General features: G+C 42.3%; 1 protein-coding gene across 5 annotated transcripts; it reads left to right on the top strand.

The window, feature by feature from the left end:
• The first annotated feature begins 882 nt into the window (after window positions 1–882).
• On the top strand, window positions 883–21,229 carry GINM1 (glycosylated integral membrane protein 1). Of its 5 annotated transcripts, none has more exons than XM_058534271.1 (8): window positions 883–1,008; window positions 5,444–5,503; window positions 5,948–6,044; window positions 13,126–13,277; window positions 13,832–13,988; window positions 14,814–14,947; window positions 16,313–16,476; window positions 20,240–21,229. In XM_058534271.1, exons 1-8 carry the CDS (start codon window positions 889–891, stop codon window positions 20,349–20,351), a joined length of 996 nt encoding a protein of 331 aa, XP_058390254.1. In that variant the 5' UTR covers window positions 883–888; the 3' UTR covers window positions 20,352–21,229. The 5 variants fall into 5 exon arrangements, with proteins under 5 accessions (XP_058390254.1, XP_058390256.1, XP_058390252.1 ...); XM_058534273.1 differs by having other exon boundaries at window positions 14,817–14,947; XM_058534269.1 differs by lacking the exon at window positions 883–1,008 and adding an exon at window positions 1,405–2,475 and having other exon boundaries at window positions 14,817–14,947.
• The last annotated feature ends 610 nt before the right edge of the window (window positions 21,230–21,839 follow it).

The following is a 21,839-nucleotide window of genomic DNA, read 5'->3' on the forward strand; positions in this document are numbered from 1 at the left end:
AGAAACTAACTAGAATGGCCCCGAGAGCCCAGGTGGACTGCCTTCCAGTTGAGAATGTTCCAGGCCGCCACCAGTGATCCGCTGAATGTTGAACGTGTAATGCGTGGTTGATCCTCAACTTTGGCACAAATAAATCACTTGGAGAACTTTAAAAACTACCGAGCGTCCGAGCCGCAGCCCAGACTAATTAAATCAGAAACTCAGGTGCCCCGGAAGACCCCAGAATCAGTAATTTTTAAAACTGCCCAGGCAATTCCCATGCTGCAGCCAAGGGTGAGAACTACCGATTTAATAAAACTTCCCCTCTAAACGTGATATATCTTATTTTTAACGTCCAATAGAGTTCTGATTTATTACCACTATTTTCATTTTCTGGATATGTACGTAAATCTATACGTATGTATAGATATCTATGTAAATGTATACACAGAGACACAGCTATGTGCGTAAACGGTAGACAGTCCATCACACAGACAAACCCTCTCCAACCCAGAGAGCCGGTCCAAGGACTAAATCAGACCTCCCCTGACTTGACTCCGCCCCTCAACGTTGCGCCGCGAAGCGCGTGCGCAGCCCGCTCTCCCCGGAGCTTCAAACCTCTGCGGCTCCCCGCGCCGTCCCGGGCCTGCCCCACCCTCGCCCCGCCCCTCCAGGCCCCGCTCCCAGATGGCTCTCCCCCGCCCGGCGCCGCCCCTCGGGCCGCCGCTCCAGGCCCCGCCCCTCCAGACGGCTCGGCCCTGCGGCCCCGCCCCCAGGCGTCTCGGCCCCGCCCCGCCACAGGCCACGCCCCTAAGCACTAGGTCCCGTCCAGGCCCCGCCCCTCCAGCCGGCTCGGCCCCGCCCCGGCCCTCTAGGCGCCGCCTCCGCCGCCTCCGCCGGTCTGACAAGATGGAGGGGCGTCCGCGGGCTCCGCTCGACCTCCGGCTGCTCCTGCTCGCGGCGCTGCCGGCCGCCGTGTGGCTGACGACGGGCACCCCTGAGCCGCCGCCGCCGTCCGGAGCCCCGCAGGTAGGGCCGGCGGGCGCTGGTCTTCCGCTCCCCTCCCGACCCGCCGCGGAGGCCCGGCCGGAGCCGCGGGGCAGCGGTGTCCCCGTCGACGTCTCCCTCTGCGGGCCCGCGGGCCACGGCCGGGTGCGGGCCTCCGGGGGGTGGGGAGCCCCCAAGAAGACGGGGCCGCGGGGCGGGCGGGCGTCTGAGGGGTCGGGGGTGTGGTGAGCCCCGCGCGGCCCCGGCAGTCGCCGTCGGAGTGCGGCCGCGAGCGGCGGCCTGCGTCATGGCGCCGTCCGGGGCGGCCGGACAGCGGCCGCGGCGGGGGGCCGCGCTCGGGACGCGCGGAGGTTGCTCCGGGCGCGGGCCCGGGCCGCCCGTCTGCCCGGCGGCGGGAGGACGCCCCGCGGGCGCGCGGGGCAGGGGCTGCGGGGGAGGCGGCTCGCGACACCGCACCCGGTCCCCTTGGGGTGTTGGAAGTGCATCTTGGCGCGGGGGGACAGCCGCTCCGGCGTCCGCTGGGGCCGCCAGAAACGCCTCTCAGACGCGGGGGGCGGCCCGGCTGTCTCAGCGCGCCCTCCAGGTGCTGCCGAGGCTGCTGAGGTCAGACCCGTTGCCCGCTTGTGCTCAACGGAGGCCGTTCTCATCGTTTTTGCAGTGGACTCGTGCCGACCTAGACCCGCACTCGCCTTTCATCAGCTGGGTGTATGGTAGGCAAAAGTTGGAAGCCGTTAAAATGCGGGTGCACGAAAAGAAAAGACATAGGTCCTCCTTCTCTTACTCGTCAAGACTTGAATACTCTAAGTTCAGGGGTGACGGACACCATAAATGTCACTTGTTAACTTTTGATGTTTTGAAGTTAGGACATCGCTCTCCCTGGGTAAAAAAGTAACGAGCATGTCTGGGTTTCAGTTCTGCTAGGGCAATTCCAAGAAGCCACAACAGTGCAAGCCCCGAGAACCATTTGTGTCTGACATTGTACGTGGACCGCAGTTGCGACTGGTCAAAAATAGGAATGTGACGGGCAAACACCAAGAGACCACATAAAAATGAAGTCATTCCTAAAGTTTTGGAAAGACGTCGCTTTCCCTTTTTCCAGATTTTAAAGATTCATCCTAGTCGCCTGTGAATCCACAAGACCTTTGAGCCTGTCCCTATAATCTGGGAAAAATGCATTTTGACTGCAGGTTGAAAATACACCGTACTGTGGGCTCTTAGTTCATCATTTCGGTTCTCCCTTCTAGGCCTTCATTCCATTTTTGGAAAGTCCAGATCTAAATTCAGAATTGTGTAGATTGAATGAATGTTGAGCAGCTAAAAGGAGAATCTCATTCCTTGGAAATGTGTATGTGGGAAGCTGAAGCCTCTTGGTCTAAATTTTTTTCAGTGTTTCATGGAAGTTTTGGCACGGAGAGAACATCTGAAAGAACTCTCCGGTGGTCACCCGTGTTAGATGAGTGTGGTCCAGTGCACCTGTGTGCAGTGACGGTGTGTCTGCTCTCTCCATTGCAGTAGCCACTAGACTCCTGTGGGTACTGAGCGCTTGAACAGTGGCCAGTGCGACTGAGGAACTGAATTTTTTACATTTTCTAATTAATTTAAATGTAAATAGCTGCATGTGGTTAGGGGGTACCATATTGAATAGTACAAACTTAGACTACCGTTTACAGTTTACTATACTTTATTGCATATCTGTTCACCTGTCCAGATTTGTATCCAGCCTGATCTAGATGTAAGAAAACTGGTTGAAGTCAGGAAAATTCTCCCTGTATCCTCTCAGTGACTCAGATTTATTGGATTGTAAGCGTTTTTCTGTTTTCTTTACATATGCAGTTGTCAGAAATTGAGGTTACAGAGATTGCGAAATAATAAAAATTTTTAGAGTACATTCTTCTAGTGGTGAAATAACTTGGTCACCAAAGAGAGGCATCCACAGGACCCGTTTTCTTGTATGTGTGAATATTTATTCCATATATTACCCTCAGACTTACTCATTTATTTTAAACCAGCTATCTCTTACCTTTATCCTTAGGAAGCCATTGTTTCCCACATGGGCATCTTGTGAGGGAAGGAATTTAGTGGAAGGATTAAAAATGGGCAGGGAGAAACTTCGGTTCCGCCACCCACTCGCTAAGTATCTGTGCCCTGGCTCACAAGCCTGAACTTCCAGTTCAGCCAGAGGCTCTCGGGAAGAGCAAGAAATGTGACCTGGCTCCAAACGCTGGGTCAGGAGGCATTAAGGGATGAGAGAGTCTCCTCTGAAATGAGATCATTCGGAAGGACCAAGAAGAATTTAATTGAATTTGGTTCTCTGGGAAGTGACAGTGTCCTAGTGTCTGTTGACTGTCTTTTACAAACCCCATATTCTACTAGGCAAGTGATAGTAAATTACAGTAAAGTGCAGTAAATTAGTGCAGTAAATTACTAACAGTGTAGTGTGTGTTCACTGCCGAAAGGCAGAAGCTATAAAAAGGTTTCTTACAACACCGTCATTGGAGGGTTATCTCTGGGCTGTTCGAAGAACAACAGTCTACAGTTAACAGATCCTCTGGTTTGAAAAGGGGAGTTCTTGGCTGGAATTTGGACGCAAAACAATACAGTGACCAACCTGATGGCTTGCTCATTGAATGTTGGTTTGTTCTAGAGATGAGTGTATTCTCATCTAGCCCATGCTTGATTCTAGATTAGGGGAGCCAGGAGAAAGTGGGGCTGGTTCTGAGGAGTCACTAGTCTGAAAGCCTCCTAGGCGGCTATGGGAGTTGGGAAGTGTACCACAGTCAGCCTAAATGTATGGGATGGGCCTTCCACGTTAGAATGCTGTCCTGTGAGTTGTCCCTGGAATCAAGCCAACCTCATACAATCACCTCAGTCTTATTCTCTCGTTTGTTAGAAATATATAAAATGTTGGGGTTACTCACGGTGCCAAGAAATACACTTGTGTGTTATTTTGATGTTTATGAACAATTTTCCTATTTTCAAAGTTAAGAATACCCCAAGGAAAAAGTATTTGAGAAGAGGTTTTTTTGTGTGTGTGTGAGGAGGACTAGCCCTGAGCTAACATCCGATGCCAATCCTCCTCTTTTTGCTGAGGAAGGTTGGCCCTGGGCTAACGTCCGTGCCCATCTTCCTCTGCTTTATATGGGATGCTGCCACAGCATGGCTTGACAAGCAGTGTGTCAGTGCAGCCCAGGCCGCCAAAGCGGAGTGCGCCCACTTAACTGCTGCACCACCGGGCTGGCCCCCCTATTTTTTTTAAATTGAAGTATAGTTGATATACAATATTATGAGAGGAGTATTTTTTTTATTCTAGGATAACAGTGTCTGTCTGTGAATAAATTTAGGAAAGAATTTGATTTACAAATGACAAATTGTAGTTCCTGTGACCCTGAACACTTAGAATAGTGCTTTCTTTTCTGTGTAAAGCATGTCATTAATAAATTTAGATATTTGAGTAGACTGCTTTTGGCATACCTTGAGAGGCACTAAAACTGTGCACTGCACATATTTGTCCACGGGTACTAGGGGACACATTTAAGAAGAGTTAGAGAAACTTTGTTTATGAAAAAAAAGTTGGAAAGAACTCAAATATCCATTGATGGTGGGGGAAATAAGTAAATTGGTAATCATCTGATGGAATATTACACAGCATTGTAAATAAATGTTCTCAGCTGCATGCATCAACAATTTTAAATAAAAGAAGTTCCAGCAGAATACATACAATGTTACTCCACTTACGAAAGCTCAGAAACAGATAAAACTAAACATACTGTAGAGAGAGATACACAGGTAGTAAAACTATAAAGAAAAGCAAGAAATGATTAACATGGAAGACAATATAGGGAATTTGACAGAGGATCAGGCAGGAGACTTTTAAGTGTGGATGATCTTCTAGTTTTTAATCTAGGTAGTAGGTACATGAATATTAATCTTTTCTTTTAAACTCTATATTTGCATATTATGCTGATATTTGTGATATATTTCATAATTAAATGGAAAAAGTATATAGATTATGAAAAATTGGAATTGTGAATAAGAGCATAAAAAAGGCTGTAAAAATGGAAATGATGGTTTTTTTTTTTTTTGTGAGGAGATCAGCCCTGTGCTAACATCTGCCAATCCTCCTCTCTTTTTGCTGAGGAAGACTGGCCCTGGGCTAACATCTGTGCCCATCTTCCTCCACTTTATATGGGATGCCGCCACAGCATGGCTTGACAAGTGGTGTGTCGGTGCACGCCTGGGATCTGAACTGGCGAACCCCGGGCCGCCGCAGCAAAGCGCGTGCACTTAACCACTTGCGCCACCAGGCCAGCCTGAAATGATGGTTTTTAAAAGTATTCTTTTAATGTTGTCATAAGTGATTATACAATAAATGGAGGAAAAGAAAAAGAACTGAGTTATTCTTATTCTCAGTTGTGAAATGCATAGCTATCCAATTTATATAATGTTTGTTTTGCAGGATAGCATCAGAATTAATGTAACTACCCTGAAAGATGATGGAGAGGTATCTAAAGAACAGGTTTGTCTCCTTTTGATTATATTTTGTTTTTCTTTTTTTTTGCAGGCAAAGGTTCGTCTTGAGCTAACATCTGTTGCCAATCTTTCTTTTTTTTTTCCCCTCCCCAAAGCCCCAGTGCATGGTTGTATATCCTAGTTGTAAGTCCTTCTAGTTCTTCTATGTGAGCTGCCACCACAGCATGGCAACTGACAGACGGGAGTGGTGTTCCATGACCAGGAAATGAACCCCGGGCCGCCAAAGTGGTGAGAGTGCCGAACTTTAACCACTAGGCCGTCAAGGCTGGCTCTTGATTATGTTTTTAATATATCACTTAACTAAGTCTTATGCAGCCTATTTTATTTTTACCTACACATCTAATTTAGTTAGATAATGTATTTTTGACATGAAGAGTTTGTCATCATTTATGAACCATTGGAATTAATGTATATGCTGCTTTATTTTAAGGTTGTTCTTAACATAACCTATGAGAGTGGACAGGTCTATGTAAATGACCTCCCTGTAAATAGTGGGGTAACCCGAGTCAGCTGCCAGACTTTGATAGGTGAGTACTGCTAAATTATTTCCATAATTGTTCTGTTTTTAATACTACTAAATTAGTGAAACACGATTCTTTGATGGTCTATATTTTCATTTTAAATTAATATATGTCATTACTGGAGTATATAATAACGCTAATATGTTTAAAACTCTATTCCTACTTTACATTGATTATTCCTCGCATAGTCACATTTTCTTTTGCATGAGATTGGCATTATTCGGAACTGCATTTCTTCTAGGTTGATATCAATGTAAGAATGTGGATAGTGGTAGTAAATGGAGATACACAAGCAAGAGGCAAAATCTCAGAGGAGTGCTTATCACAATTATACAAAATAAAGAGAAAAGTGAGTTGTCTGTCTGATTCTCTAGTTTTCAGTGTCTTCCACCCTTATGTCTGTATAACATTTTTCTTTTTAACCTTTTAAAATCTTGAGTTGTTTAAAGACAAGCAAATATGTTACATTGGAATGTACCGTATCATTTGAATGAAATAAAGAAAATGAGAAATATGTACAGTATTCTTATTACCTATTTTAGTATATGCATTTAAGGCAGTAAATTTTTCTCTAAGCGCTTGTATTCTGCACTTGATTTGTTGTATATTTTCATTGTCGTTCGGTTCATGAGTGTTTTCTACTTATTTGTGGTGATGGGTCCTTGCCCTTTGGGCCATTTAGAAGTATGTTGCTTAATTCCAAACATTTTGAGACTCTTTTTTTACTGATTCCACCTCTGTCATCAGAGAAATACTCTGTATAATTTTAACCCTTTAAATTAGAGACTTGCTTTATGGCATGAGGGCAGTTTTAGTAGATGTTTCTTTCTGTGTGTGCTTGAAAAGAAAGTACATTATGTAATTAGTAGGATATGATGCTCTGTGTATGTCAGGTCACGTTTAGTGACCGTGTTCAATCTTTTATGGAATTGCTGATTGCTTGCTTGCTCTATCAATTACTGAGAATGGCGTGTTGAAATCTTCACTATGTAGATTTGTTTATTTTTTCAGTTTTGTCAATTTTTTCTTTATATATTTTGACACAACATAACTAAATCCATACAGATTTAGAGCTGCTGTGTCTTCCTGGTGGATCAAGTCTTTTATCATTATAATATGTCCTTCTTTATCGCTAGTGAAGTTCTTGCCTTAAAATCAGCTTTATCTGTATTATTTTAGCAATAACTGCTTTTTGGCCAGGCAGAGGGGAGGGGGGTGAATTGTTAACATGGTATCTTTCCATTTTCTTTCAGTCTTTCTTGATCCTTATAATTAAAATGAATCTCTTATAAACAGCATATACTTGTGGGTTTTTTTTTTTAATTCAGTCTATCAATCTGTCTTTTAATTGGAATTTTAATGAATTTATTTTTTTTGTTAGTGCCTTCAAGTTGATTCTGATTCCTAGTGACCCTGTGGACAGCAGAGCAGGACCCTGCCAGGTCCTTTTACCCCATTCTCTCACCTTCTGGTGCTACATCAGACAGTGTTCCACTGCTGTTCACGGGGTTTTCATGGCCAGTTTTTCCAGAAGCGAGTGGCCAGGTCCTTCCTCCTAGTCTGTCTTAGTCTAGAAGCTCTGCTGAAACCTGTCCACCATGGGTGACCCTGCTGGTATCTGAAATACTGGTGGCACAGCTTTCAGCATCTCAGCCACATGCAGCCACCACAGTATGACAACCAACAGGCAGGTGGTGTGCGTCCCTGACTAGGAAACGAACCCATGCCATGGTGGTGAGAGCGCCGAATCTTAACCACGAGACCACCATTTATTTATCAATTTATTTATGTCAATGTGATAACTGATATATTTGGATTTAGATCTTCATTTTGTTTGTCTCCTGTTTGGGTCCAACCTCTTTGATGTTCCTTTCTCTTCTCCTTTTTGCCCTCTTCTCAGTTATTTATTTTTTGTTTCATCGTTCCCCTCTATCTTGTTGGTTCTTATGTGATTTTACTATTCTTTTAATGGTTACCCTGGCAATCAATAAACTAGTACTTTCATCATTTCCCAGATAATGCAAGAACCTTAGAACACTTCAACTCTATTTGTTCCCTTTCTGCTTCTGTGTTGTTATTGTCGTGCATTTTAACTTTTTGTGTTCTTAAGCCCCGTGCAGCATAATTATTCTTCCTGTTTTCTGTAGGCCCATATGTATGTTTGTTGACCCTCACAGTTACCCTTTCCATTGTTCTTCATTCCTTCCCGAATATCTGTGTTCCCCTTGGGTCATATTCCCTCTGCCTAAAGAATTCCCCTTAGATTTTTGTAGTGCAGATTTGTTAGCAATGAATTATATGAGCTTTTGTTTGTCTGAAAACATCTTTACTTTGCCTTCCTTTTAGGAGGATATTTCTACTGGATGTGGAAATAGCACTTTAAGACTGGTTCCATTGTCGTCTCACTTCTGTAGTTTCTATTGAGAATCAGTGTAGGTCTTATTGCCCCATTAAGGATAGTATATTATTTTTCTGGGTTTTTTCTGGTTGCTTTTGAGGTGTTTTCTCTGTCTTTGGTTTTCAGTAGTTTTATTATGATGTGCCTAGGTGTGGGGTTCTTAATTTGTGACTTGATGTCTCTTGTCTGTTTTGGGAAATTTTTGGCCATTATCTTTTCAACAAATGCAACTTCCCCATCCTCTCTTATTCTCTTCTTGGTTTTCATTTACACATACGTTTGACCCTTTCACAACGTTCCGTATGTATTTTATGCTCTTTTCTGTTTTTTTTCTATCCGTCCTTGCAGCACACAAATTCATCACTTATGTCCAATTGAGTAAATTTCATTTATTGGACTTTAGTTCTAGGATTTCCATTTCTTTTTTGTTGTTGTTGTTAATAGCTTACAGTTATCTGGTGAAATTCTCCATTTTATCATCTATTTTCTTGAACCTTTTACTTGCAGTAACTTTAAAGTTCATGTCTGCCCACTCAATTTCTTGAACCCTTCTGGATCTATTTTTTTCCCTTGATCCTTCTCCTCCTGTGTATTATTATTTTTGATATTGTATATGAAGAATTGTAAAGGCTCTGGATGATGTTATCTTCCTCCAAAGAGGATTTGCTTTAGTCCCTGGGGATCATGATAATAAGGCACAGAGCGCCTTCATTGTTAAATCAAGGGTTGAGCTGGTTGAAGGCTGGACTCTGTCTTTGGGAGGCTGGGTCTATTTCTCATTCACTGTCATTCCTCAGATGTGGCTCTTCATAGGTCCCAAGTGAAAACTTGGGGTGTTTACCGGGGCCCCTCCGGTTTGGGGGCCCCAAACTCCCCAACATCATGAGTCTGCCAGAAGTTCAGCTTAACTTCTTAGTATCCTGGGTCTATGCGCAGTTTCTTAGCCCAGCCCACTTACCAATCAGCGGTTGTTTCGGTGGGGGAACTGCATTGACTGTTGGCTTACTTGATGCTTCCCTCTTCTCTGGGATCTTGTCTAGGATCCTGGATACCTTTGTGCCCTAAACTGAATTTTACCCGCAGCTGCATGAGACTGATAAAAGCTCTGTTTAGCTTCTCTGCCTTGTAGTCATTGTTTTCGCCTCAGCTTTCCAGCTTCTCTACCTGTTCACCTTGGGAATTGGCAGGTGCCTTGTGGGGTGTTGCCTGTTTTTTAGCTCTTATGCCTCTAGACAGGTGTGGGTTTTGAGTGTGTGTGTGTGTGTTTATTTTTTTACATCTTTTCTAGTAGTTCTCAGTGAGAGAGCTGGTGTACTACAAGCTAATCCATCATAGCTAGGAACAGAAGTGCAGTTACTGGTTTACATAATAATTCCGTCGATGTTGTATTCATTAGCAGTTTGACATGGAGTGCAGCCCTGGCTACTCCATTTGTTACAGTCATCATTCTGGTCATCGTAGTTGTTGCCCAGAGTTTATTTCTTTGATAGCTGAAGTAAATGCCCATCTTATCAGTTACAGGAATTTTCAAAACATTAAATGTAACAGTAACGAAAAGTCTTCTTTCCTTAATTCTTTTAAAAAATTTCTTCTTTGGTAAGTGTACTAGTTATTTATTGCTGGGTACCAACTTAACCCCAAACTTAGTAGCCTCTAACAGTGCTATCTCATAGTTCCTGTAGGTCAAGAATCTGAGCGTGGCTTAGGTGGGTGCCCTGGCTCTGGCTCTCTCGCAAGGACACAGTCATCTTAAGGCTCAGCTGGGAAAGCTCTGCTTCCTAGCTCACTTGTGTGGTTGTTGACAGGGTCCGGTTCCTTGTGAACTGTTGGACTGAGGCCTCCGTTCCTCACAGGATGCTGGGTGGAGGCCTTCCTTGTTTCCTCCCACCTGGGCCTCTCTGTAGTGCATCGCACAATGTGGCGGCTGGCTTTATCAGCGAGAGGATGAGATTGCCAGCAAGAGAGAGAGTACCAGCAAGACAGAAGTCACAATCTTATGTAATCTAATCACAGAAGTGCCATTCCGTCCCTTTTGCTGTGTTCTGTTTGTTAGAAACAGTCATGAGGTCCAGCCCACACTCAGGAAGAGGGAATTACACAAGGGCATGAATGCCAGGGGGCAAGGGTCACTGAGAGCCACTTTTGAAAGCTGCCTTCCACCGTAGGGAAAGTCAGAATGTAAAGGGCTTTCGTTGTTTTTGATTTAATTTTACTCTACAGCAGAGGTACCAGGTTTGGGGGCTTCGGAGTCAGCACTTTGATGTATTTCTGTGACTGCATTTTCTCTTGTGCCCCAGTGCACTAGCCTTTGGGCAGGAGGACATGCTGACAAGGAGCCTACTGTTCTGTGAGGGATACCGATGGGTACACAGTCAGTGAAAACCCTGAGAGGGCTCATGAGAGGGGGAAGTTTTAGTTATGAGCCTTAGAGGATGTGAGGGAGGTTAGGCAGACTCGAGAGAGGAGCGACAGTGCCATCATCAGGAGCTTAAGAAGGACCATTCAGAGAACTACCAAAAGTCATAGGGCTGCCACTGAAGGTGTGTGAGTGAGGAGGCTGTATGATCACAGCTGTGTTGGGGTGAGATTACTGGGGCACTGTTGTGTGGTTGAAGGTGGGGGAGGGATTAAAGAAGGGGAGGATTGGGCCGGCCCCGTGGCTTAGTGGTTAAGTGCGTGAGCTCCGCTGCTGGCGGCCTGGGTTCGGATCCCGGGCGCGCACCGACGCACCGCTTGTCTGGCCATGCTGAGGCCGCGTCCCACATACAGCAACTAGAAGGATGTGCAGCTATGACATACAACTATCTACTGGGGTTTTGGGGGGAAAAAATAAAATAAATAAAATTAAAAAAAAAAAAGGGGAGGATTGTTAGGTTGCAATAGTAAGTAGTTAATGGACTAGGTATTGGGTGGGAGGTAGGTAGGAGATGGAAAGGACATATATAAGAGATACTTAGGAGCTGGAATGCCCCAGAGGAAGCACCTGACTGGATACAGAGGATGAGGGTAAAGAAGTCAGAGGTAACCTAGTGACTTATGTCCTTGGTAGCTTGGAGAAGGGTGGATTTATTAACAGAAACAGAGAAGTCAGGGACGAACAGTTTTGTAAAGACTTAGATTGAGCTAAAAGGTTAGGTCTCTTGGTTCTCAATAGAAATGTCTGTACCTGCTTAAAAATGTACAAATGTTAGTCTAACCCTCCTGAGATTTTGATTTATGAAGATCAGGGTGAGGCTCTGGCATCTAGACTGTTCCCCAGTTGATTCTGATGCATAGTTAGGATTTAGAACCACTAGACCAGGTATGTGAACATTATTGATAAGTTATGATGGTATATTTATTTTAAATTATGTGTTTATAATTCTGGATGGAATCAGTGCTTAACCAAGCTATAGAACAATAAACTAGATGCATACTCTCAAGGAACTCAGCCTAGTTGAGGAGACGGGTTTATAAATGAAGAGCTACACTGCAGGAAAGTTAGTGCTTTTAAAAGAAAGTCATGGTCTCAGCATTGTAGGGGTATGGTAGCTAGAACTACCTAAGTAGGAGTTTGTTAAAAATGGATAGAGGGAGAGTGAGTAGTAGAGAACATTCCAGATAAAGGGAATTACCCTGTTTACACAGCTGGGTCTGCATGCACAATATCCATCTGGGTTCCTTTTTGGCAAATAATCCTCAGACGATAACAGTTGGACAGAAACTAAACACTCCTTTTGCAGCAGAATCATTGGTTTATGCTTATTTGTCTTTTTCTCTAGCGCTTTTTGCCTTAGCAGAGTAGCCACTGGCTGCATCAGCCAGCTGTAGCTGCTACGCCACACCTCCATCTGCTTTGGGAGGGGGTTCTTGGCTAGAGAGGAACACGGCCAGTAGCTCGTCCTACCCCATCATCCATTAGGGAGTAATTACAGGGCTTTTCCACCCTCTTCCGCTTTCCCACCCTCTCCAACAGTAACAAGTCACTTATGGGGGAAAGGATTGAGCAAAAACTCAGTGTTCTTACTGCTTGGGCCCCTTCTGTCGCTGGATTCTGTGAATAAAGGAATGGATGAATAAAGGTGCTTGCTTTGCTAAAATGTGGAATTGGCTGTGTCTTCTGGCCTGCTTTGTAATTCTGTAAACAGTTATGCCACGTTCGTCCCTCACTGACAACCTATGTGAAAGAATAGAAAAGTGGTGCTACTGTGCTGTTTTGTACAAAATCTAAAGACCATGAAGCATTTTTCCCTTTTCAAATGACTATGAGCATTTTGAGGATTTGTCTTTGTTTTTACAAATCTGAAACACTGATGAGGTCAGAGATGAAGAAAGGCAAAGAGGGACCAGCCCGGTGGCTCTGTGGTTAAGTCCGCGCACTCTGCTTCTTGGTGGCCCGGCGTTTGCAGGTTCGGATCCCGGGCGTGCACTGACGCACCGCTTGTCAGGCCATGTTGTGGCGGCGTCCCATATAAAAGTAGAGGAAGATGGGCACGGATGTTAGCCCAGGGCCAGTCTTCCTCAGCAAAACGAGGAGGACTGGCAGATGTTAGCTCAGGGCTGATCTTCCTCACAAAAAAAAAAAAAAAAAAAGGCAAAGAAATTGATGTACAACTGTCTTGTTCCATGTAAATGTCATCAAAATAATCAAATTCAGTAACAGATTGGGTGGCATTTTTTGTTCAAAGCTGTCACTACTTTTTTTTATAGTGAAGAATGAAAATCTGGAAAATTTGGAGGAAAAAGATTATTTTGGAATTGTCAGTGTGAGGATTTTGGTTCACGAGTGGCCCATGACGTCTGGTTCCAGTTTGCAACTAATTGTCATTCAGGAAGAGGTGGTAGAGATTGACGGGAAACAAGTAAGATAGTGTGCTTGTTAACTGGGAATTACATTGTAAAGATTTGTGCTCAGTATTGTGCATGTGTACAATTATTTTCCTACTTATTTCTGATTTGATAAGGAAGAAAGGTACCCTAATGTTGCCTGTAGCCAATCATTTAGAATTTTGTAATTGTTTTAGCCTTTACTTGTTTAGCATTTGAAGTCTTAATTTTTAAAAAACTGATCATATAAATGTTTATAAAACTTTAAAATATTATGAACTTCATTAAACAGAGCAAGCAAGTGAAGAGAATGAGTTTGGTTTGTGGCTCTGCTACCGTTTCCCCTGGCTGAGTCCCTCTAAGTAAATGAAATGGAACTGAGAGCAAGCTTATGATCATGAGTGCTACCGCACACAGAAATATTATTAAAGATGCAAATTAAATGCCTCAAAGTCGGGGGAAATAAAGAGGAATCGTGAACAGGACATGTTTTTTAGTTACAGAAATCAGGGAGGAAAATTCAATTTCAAATTCTTGTGGAGTTGTGCCGCTATTTTAAATAAAGAGTGATTGTTTACTTTTTTCATAGGCTCAACAACAGGATGTTACTGAAATTGATATTTTAGTTAAGAACCAGGGAGTACTCAGACATACAAACTACACCCTACCTTTGGAAGAAAGCATGCTGTACTCTATTTCCCGAGACAATGACGTTTTATTTACCCTTCCTAACCTCTCCAAAAAAGGTACTTTAAGAGACCATTTTTTAAACTATTAAGGACATTATTTCTTTAGTTCATAGGTTTTTTTTTTTTTTTTAATGAGGAAGATCAGCCCTGAGCTAACATCTAATGCCAATCCTCCTCTTTTTTCTGAGGAAGACTGGCCCTGAGCTAACATCCGTGCCCATCTTCCTCTGCTTTATATGGGACGCTGCCACAGCATGGCTTGACAAGCAGTGCATCAGTGCGTGCCCGGGATCCGAACTGGCAAACTCCGGGCTGCTGCAGCGGAGTGTGCGCACTTAACTGCTTGCGCCACTGGGCCAGCCCCTAGTTCGTAGCTTTTTAATCATAGTTAATATGTTTGGAAGTAAGCTTCTTTCAGAAATGCTTTATAACATGTATTACTTGATATGTCCGTTTAAGGACTTTAGGAGTCTATTTTGAGTCTTAATAAAATGTGACCCATGCTGATTGCATAATGACATTTTCTTGTAATTATCTACTCTTCCTCGGGGTAATCATCACAAAATATGTAATAAGAATATCATTCATTTAACTTTATTTAGAGGCAGAAGTATTCAATTTTTTCCACTGAAACATAGAACTTGTAAAAATCTGACTTTCTATGTGCTAGAATCATAACTGCTGTAGCTCTGTTATAATTGTCTTAGTTTATGGCTCCTTTCTTGCATTTAAATCTGAACAATCACATATGTTATTTTTTTCTCCCATGGCAAAATATGTGTTCTTATTACCCTAGGTGTTTTTGTTATAGTAATCTTAGGACTAGTAGGCGAGACCCCAGCATGCACCTAGCGTTTTGGTAACTTGGCTCTTCCTCCTCAGTAGAAAGTGTTAGTTCATTGCAGACCACCAGCCAGTATCCCATCAGGAGTGTGGAAACCACCATAGATGAAGATGCTCTGCCTGGCAAATTACCTGAGACTCCTCTCAGAGCAGAGCCTCCATCTTCCTATAAGGTAACGCAGGTATTTGGGATTATCTATATAGTACAAGGGTTTATGGTTATGATGAAGAAAATGGCATTTAAAATGAAGTGGAAACCACAAGGATTAGAAGTATGAAACATTGTTAATGATGGACTCATCACTGTTTTAATATAATATTTTTAGTTATTCCTATTTTCCTTTCCAAGTTTCATTTAATAAGAATATAGTCAGATACTGATTCTCAAGGCACTGGATTTCATTTTGTTTGGGATTGTTAGTTCCACAGTTTTTCTCATTTCCGCATTTGTTTATTCCGGGACTCCTACCTCTTGCACACACGTGCGTGGTGCTTCCAGGACCTTGTATGGTGACTGGGCACACTTGGTTAAGAGTGTACTTTCCGGAGTCAGACTTCCTAAGTTTGAATCCTGGTTCTGCCACTTACTAGTTGTGTGATCCTGAGTTCCTAGCGTCTCTAACCTCAGTTTCTTTATCTGTACAATGGGACACCCTCTTAATCTGTAAGGTAGTGCCCACCTCATGTGGTTGTATAAGGATTAAATAAGACGGGTACACACGTCAATTGCATTGGCACCTCTCAAGTACTCATGTGTTACTAATGCGATTATACAGCTGGCTGGGAAGATATTCAGGGTTCAGAGAGAGTATCCTGATATCTCCGTAGATATTAGCTAGGCCCCTTACTCACAATAATTTCCATTTAAATGAGCAAGGTCTGTGGTTAGTCTCCCAGGAGTCCAGAGGTGACTCTTTGAAGAAGTTCTCACTGAAGATTGGGATCGCTTGTTTTGGGTTGCTGGAGACACCTGGGTCACTTCTTGCTGCCTGAGCTCTAGCACCCTCACCCTGTCTGCTCTCCTTCCTCAGAGCAAGTCAGCCCAAGAACAGACTGTCTTTCAAGTCCGTGCAATGCGTGCCTTGGTTTCTTCTCTAAGGATAGAAATACGTTTTGTACACAGTGTCTACTAATATGTGTGTCTTTCTCTCCTTCCCTTGTCCTCCAACTATTGGAAACACGTGGTCGACTCTAGTCCATTTTGTGTAAATGGACTAGCCTAATTTCTTGTCAATTAGCAATTATTTGCACTTGATTTGTAGTTAGACAACAGTATAAAGAATTGTAAAGGACAGTAACATTTCTGTGCCTGTGTTCGTAGAATTTAATTTTTAAAATTATAAATAACTTTATTGAGGTACATTTTAAAATGTACTATTTAAAATATAGAGTTGGATAAGTTTTGACAAGTGTAGACACCCATGGAACCACTACTACCATCAAAATATATATTATCACCTCAGAACTAGAACATAATTTTTAAAGTTTCTTAGAGCTCAAATGGAACTTTCATGTCTAATCAAAACTCCTTTTTTTAGGTGATGTGTCAGTGGATGGAAAAGTTCAGAAAAGATCTGTGTAGGTTCTGGAGCAGTGTTTTCCCAGTATTCTTTATGTTTTTGAACATCATGGTGATTGGAATTATAGGAGCAGCTGTGGTAATAACCATCTTAAAGGTGCTTTTCCCAGTTTGTGAATACAAGTAAGTATTTATTATTTTGGGAACAACATGAGTATTGTTAATGATTAAAAATTGAGTTGTTTCCTATATGTTAGAGTAGAAAATATAAAAATTAAGAAGGATAAGACAAGTGGGAGGGAAAATAATGTCTCCTTTTTTTCCTAGGTCATCTTCCAACTTTAGCAAAATTAAAATTTATTGGATATCTATTACGATCAAGACACTTGTCTTGGGGATTCAAATATGAGTTAAGACAAACTCGACTCTCCAAGACCTTAGAAGTCTGTCAGAGAAAGAAAGGAACCAATGATCTATAATGGAAAATGAATGTGTGTAATAAGCGAGAGACACAACGAGAGGCTTCACTATGTATTGTCAACCCCAGAGTGTCAGTTTAAAGTGAAGTTAATTTTAGAAGACTAGCAGGATCTTCACTGTGGTATTGCTTGTAACAGAAAACAGAAGCGAGAGAGGAGACCTCGGAATTGTCTGTCAGCAGGGGCTTAACTGCCTGGTGGTTCACACAGGCACTAGGATCCTGTGCAGCTTGTAAGGAAGTAGTACGCACACTGAGGTGGAGAGATGTCCAAACTCTATTAGACGGGAAAAGAACTGCCTAACAGTGTGATCACATTGGGGTAAAACAGAAGTGTTATATGTACATTGATGCACAGAAAATTCCTGGAGTGACAAAATGAGTGATCTTGAATGAGTGGGTGTGAGCAGGGGTGGAGAGACTGGCTTTTTCTTTTTATCCTGTATAGCTTGATTTTTTTTTTAAGCCATAAGAAATTATTTTATAAATTTTAAAATGAATTTATTGTTAGCCTTTTCACACGTTAAACCATAAGTCTTTTTAGTTGTCTTAGTAGCAGTAAGCATCAGCAGAAGGGAGGGGACCACGATTTCTGGCTTAGCCGGAACGTCGTGCTGTGCTGGAAAGACCGCAGGGTTCACAGGAACAGGCGCAGTGGAGACACTCGCTCTTCTGCCTGCTTGTCCGGAGGCCTGCAGAACTCCCCTCCTCATCCTGACAGTGAGCTTGTGCCTCCCTGCAAGGGCTGCCAAAGGGCAAAGCCACGAGCAAGGAGAGCGCCTGCAGAGCTGAGAGGTCCTAGTGCCCCTCCCACTGAGTCTGGGTTTCTTCCGCAGAAGTCGCATTTCCCATCTCTTTCCAATAGTGACAATTCTGGAACTTAAGTTTCTTCCTTTTTCCTTTGTCTGCCAGGAAGCTCAGAACTTTTTTTGAACTTTATTATGCAAAGCTGCATAGAAAACAGTGTTGTGAATTTTATTTGCCATGGGTTCCTCTGTGAGAAAAGATGCAATGTAAAATTAAACACCAAACTTGAAGTACACTTTATCAGTGAGGATACTTTCTGGACCGATTTCGTCAGTACAGCAGTGTAGAGAGCTGTGAAGTTAAGGTCTCTCTTCACTCCCCTGTTCAATTCTTGTTCTAGAGGTAATCACTGTTAACTGTTTGGGTGTGCATCTTTTATCCAGATTCTGGTATTGATATAAATGTAGACTAGGTCATTGTAATCATCAGCCTAGGCTCTTAACTGTCCCTCAGATTTATTCACTTTTGACAAAGGTTCCCAACCTTTCTTGGTTCATAGCACCCTTAGTGTGCCAGTAATTCTTCCTGGTGCCCTTACCTAGGCCAGAAGAAAAAAAGGAAAGAAAAAATAATTTTATTTAGTTCTTAACTTACTAATGGGATGTGCGTGGGTACAGGGCACTACATCTTATCTTGGAGTCAGATCGACACCTCCACCTTCATTTCCTGTTCAGTATTAGTTTTTGTACAGCATTTGCTTTTTATCACAGTAACTGCCAAAAATCCAGCTTTGCAAAGATACGACTTCATTGGAAGGAACGTGGAGAGCAGTCTAATGTTGAAGCCGTGAACTGCCCTCTAGCTGGTATTGCACGGACGATAGTCTGTGGTCCTCTGTGAGTCGGCTGTGCCACTCCAGGGTCTCAGTGCAGTTTAGGAACCAGGGGCTTAAGATCTTCTCCTATCAGTACACATATAGGCTGACTTACTCTCTTTATGGCTGCATAGCGTTCCACAGCATGGAGATGCCATAATATAGCCATTCCTCCATTAGACATTTAGGTAATTTCCAATTTCATGTTATTTCCAATAATGCTCTGGTGGACGTTCTTAAATGTACATGTATCTTTTTGCACATGTGTATTTATGCAGAATAGATTCCTAAAAGTAAAATTACTGGGTCAAAGGGTACATATATTTAACATCTCCTCAACAACCTGATAGCAATCCTTTTTGTTTTTGCTACTGTGGACAGGAATATAATCTCACTCTTGCATTTTCTTACTAGCATCTTTGCTAGCCTAGGTCTAGCTGTCTAGCATCTTTGTGACAATTGGCTGTATATATTTCTCCTGTGACATGCCTATTTATAGCCTTTGCCCATTTATCAGTTGTATTGCCTTTTGTAATCGTCAATATGTGGGAGCTCCTTTGTTATCGATATGTAATATGTATTGCAGACATATTTTTTTTAATCTCAGACTACGATTTGTCTTTTGCTCTTCTTTATGGTATTCCATATCATACAGAAGTTTCAAACTTGGGGTCACAGTAATTCCTGCTTTTCCTCTATGGCTTCTAGGGTTACTAATTTTTCTTAAGTAGATCTTTCCCATCTTAAAATCACATGTTTTCTTAAAACTTATTTTTTACCATCACTTTTGTGTATAGTTTGACTTAGAGTTCTGATTTTGTTTTCCAAACAGAGGCCCTTTTTCGATTAGTAATTTGCCCATTGACTTGGAATGTTACCCTGTTCTGAACTAAATCCCCGTATACATTAGTTTTGTTTCTGGACTCGCTTCTTCGATTGATCTGTTTGTTCATTCTTGTGCCAGTAGCATGGTTTTAACTATAATCTTTTTTTTTTTTTTTTTTTTTTTGTGAGGAGATCAGCCCTGTGCTAACATCCGCCAATCCTCCTCTTTTTTTGCTGAGGAAGACGGCCCTGGGCTAACATCTGTGCACATCTTCCTCCACTTTATATGGGACGCCGCCACAGCATGGCTTGCCAAGCAGTGCGTCGGTGCACGCCTGGGATCTGAACCAGCGAACCCCGGGCCGCCACAGCGGAGCACGCGCACCCAACCGCTTGCGCCACCGGGCCGGCCCCCTTTAACTATTATCTTTTAATAAAACCTTTGATAGCTGGTTAGGGCAACTGTCTCTTCTTTCCATTGTTCTTTTTTTAAAAAAAAGGTCACAGCTGTTCTTGCAGTTTCTCCCTTGTGAACTTGAGGATCAGCTTGTTCAGTTCTATCAACAGCTAACCTCTGTTGACGTTTTGATTGGGATGACGTTGAATTTGCAATACTAGGTCTTGGATCCAATCCAAAGATCTCCTCCCTGGTCAGGTACTTGAGTAACAAAGGAGAGATGCTGTCTAAAGATCTCAGGTTGCATTCCAGGGGGAGCACTTTAGAAAGCTGCTGCGGCCCAGTCCTTTTGCCCAACTTGTGCAAATCTAGGGCTCTGTCTGCCGAGTCCTCTCCTTCCCTACAGTACCAAATGAGGAACTTCCTCTTACACCTTTTTATTCTCTCTGTTAGTTTGGTTAAAGTGAACTTTGGACTCAAAGAGTTTGTATAACAATTATGAACTAAATAAAATGAAGCAAAAGCACCTAACCCCAGGTATATTTACTTATAACCTTGAAGTAGCCCTATCTTACTACCAAACTATAGACAGAGGAAATATTTAATTTTAATTTTTGTATTTCAGAGGAATTCTTCAGTTGGATAAAGTGAATGTTATATCTGTGACAGCTATCAACTTACATCCAGATGGTCCGGAGAAAACAGCAGAAAACCTTGGAGATAAAACATGTGTTTAAAACACCATCTCAAATCATGGACTCTGAATTAGTCTATTGGCTCTAAATTTGCCACTTGAATACAATTTTCTTTAAATCATTAAGAATCACTTTATACACTAGAGAAATTGCTGAACTCCTAAAACTTGACCCTTAAAGCGACAAGTTAAAGTTCACCTTATTATATAACAGGGCTGGCTATTCAGATGATGAATTGTTAAGGAAAATTTAAATGAAGTAGAAGAGAAGACAAGTGAAGAAACTTTGAAATTACCAAAAAGAAAAAAAAAAGGCAAGACAAAACGCCATGTGCCAATACTTTTCAAGGTGCCTTTGTTAAGGAAATTATATCCACTTAATTACTATAATATATAAGACTTTAAGAAAAGCACTTTATGAAATTCTAATTTAAAAGCTCAAGAACTTAACACTTATTTTTTTATTCAGTAAAATGTGCCTTTATATTAAGTATGCGACTCAGTATAAAGTCACTGAAGGGTATCATGATTTGGCTGTATCCTGTACCAAGACTACTTACCTTGAATGCACCAGGATTTAAAAATAGTAGTGACATGTTCTCACTCTAAAATAAACTTTTTTGAGGAAAAAAGTACAGTCTTTTTGGTATAAAAAGTGCCCACGTGAGAATTACTTGTGTAGAATAGCTCCTGTCACACACACTGCCTGAGTCCATCAGTGTCACGGAAGCAGAATGTGCCTTCGCTCTGTGGTTCTAAGTGTGGTGCTGGTTACCATACAACAGCATTTGGTCTTCCTTTTTTTAACCATCACCCATATTGACATAAATTTTGCAGTGTGCCCTAGTACATATAATACTTATCTTTACTCCATGTGATAGATGTTTTCTATTGTTTGATTAAAAAAATTTTTTTATTGTATCTCATCATTTTAAACACATTATCCAAGAAAGTAATGACTGGTTTTTAAAACCGCCTTAGATTTAGGCTAAACAGATACGTGTGTGTTTGGGGGGGGAAGGATGACAGGTAGTAGTGAAGGAGTGATGGTTCATTTTGCCTAGCTGCCTTTAATAAGGAGTAACAGCTCTATGAAGTGTACTGTCTCTGTAAATGTATTATAGAAGAATAATTCTTCTGCAGTTTACAAAGTCACCCAGCTAGTTACACTTTATTTCTCCACGTCTTTCCTCACTAAGTTGCTAGCAATCACCAGTTGTAACTCAGAAGGATGACAGGGTCTTATTTCATCCACTAGGCACAAGCCTGCAGAGTCTACTGAGGAGTCTACTCTCAGTGTAGGAGGCCACATGGCCAGTTGGAGGGTGTAGGCTTTGCAGGCAGCAGATCCCTGTCCTGCCTTCTCTCCTCACCACTGAGACCTAGGACTATGGCAAGGCATGCAGTCTCCTTGAGGCTCTGTTCTATGGTTGGGATGATACAATAAGTTATTTTTTTATATGTAATCATAAATGGAAATCTTACCTAAAATTTTATACCTTTCACTTTTATTTCATTTATTAACTTTTAC

Source organism: Diceros bicornis, chromosome 39 (assembly GCF_020826845.1).
Source record: "Diceros bicornis minor isolate mBicDic1 chromosome 39, mDicBic1.mat.cur, whole genome shotgun sequence".
In the NCBI taxonomy this organism is placed as follows: Eukaryota; Metazoa; Chordata; class Mammalia; order Perissodactyla; family Rhinocerotidae; genus Diceros; species Diceros bicornis.

What these genes read in the sequence shown, in the direction of transcription:
- GINM1 (XM_058534268.1), top strand. Translation starts at nt 2,287, where the DNA reads ATGAATGTTGAGCAGCTAAAAGGAGAATCTCATTCCTTGGAAATGTGT. An exon ending in TCCTAACCTCTCCAAAAAAG is followed by an intron (nt 13,989 to 14,813) that starts GTACTTTAAGAG and finishes CTTCCTCCTCAG; the next exon opens with TAGAAAGTGTTAGTTCATTG. An exon ending in TTCCCAGTTTGTGAATACAA is followed by an intron (nt 16,477 to 20,239) that starts GTAAGTATTTAT and finishes TTTGTATTTCAG; the next exon opens with AGGAATTCTTCAGTTGGATA.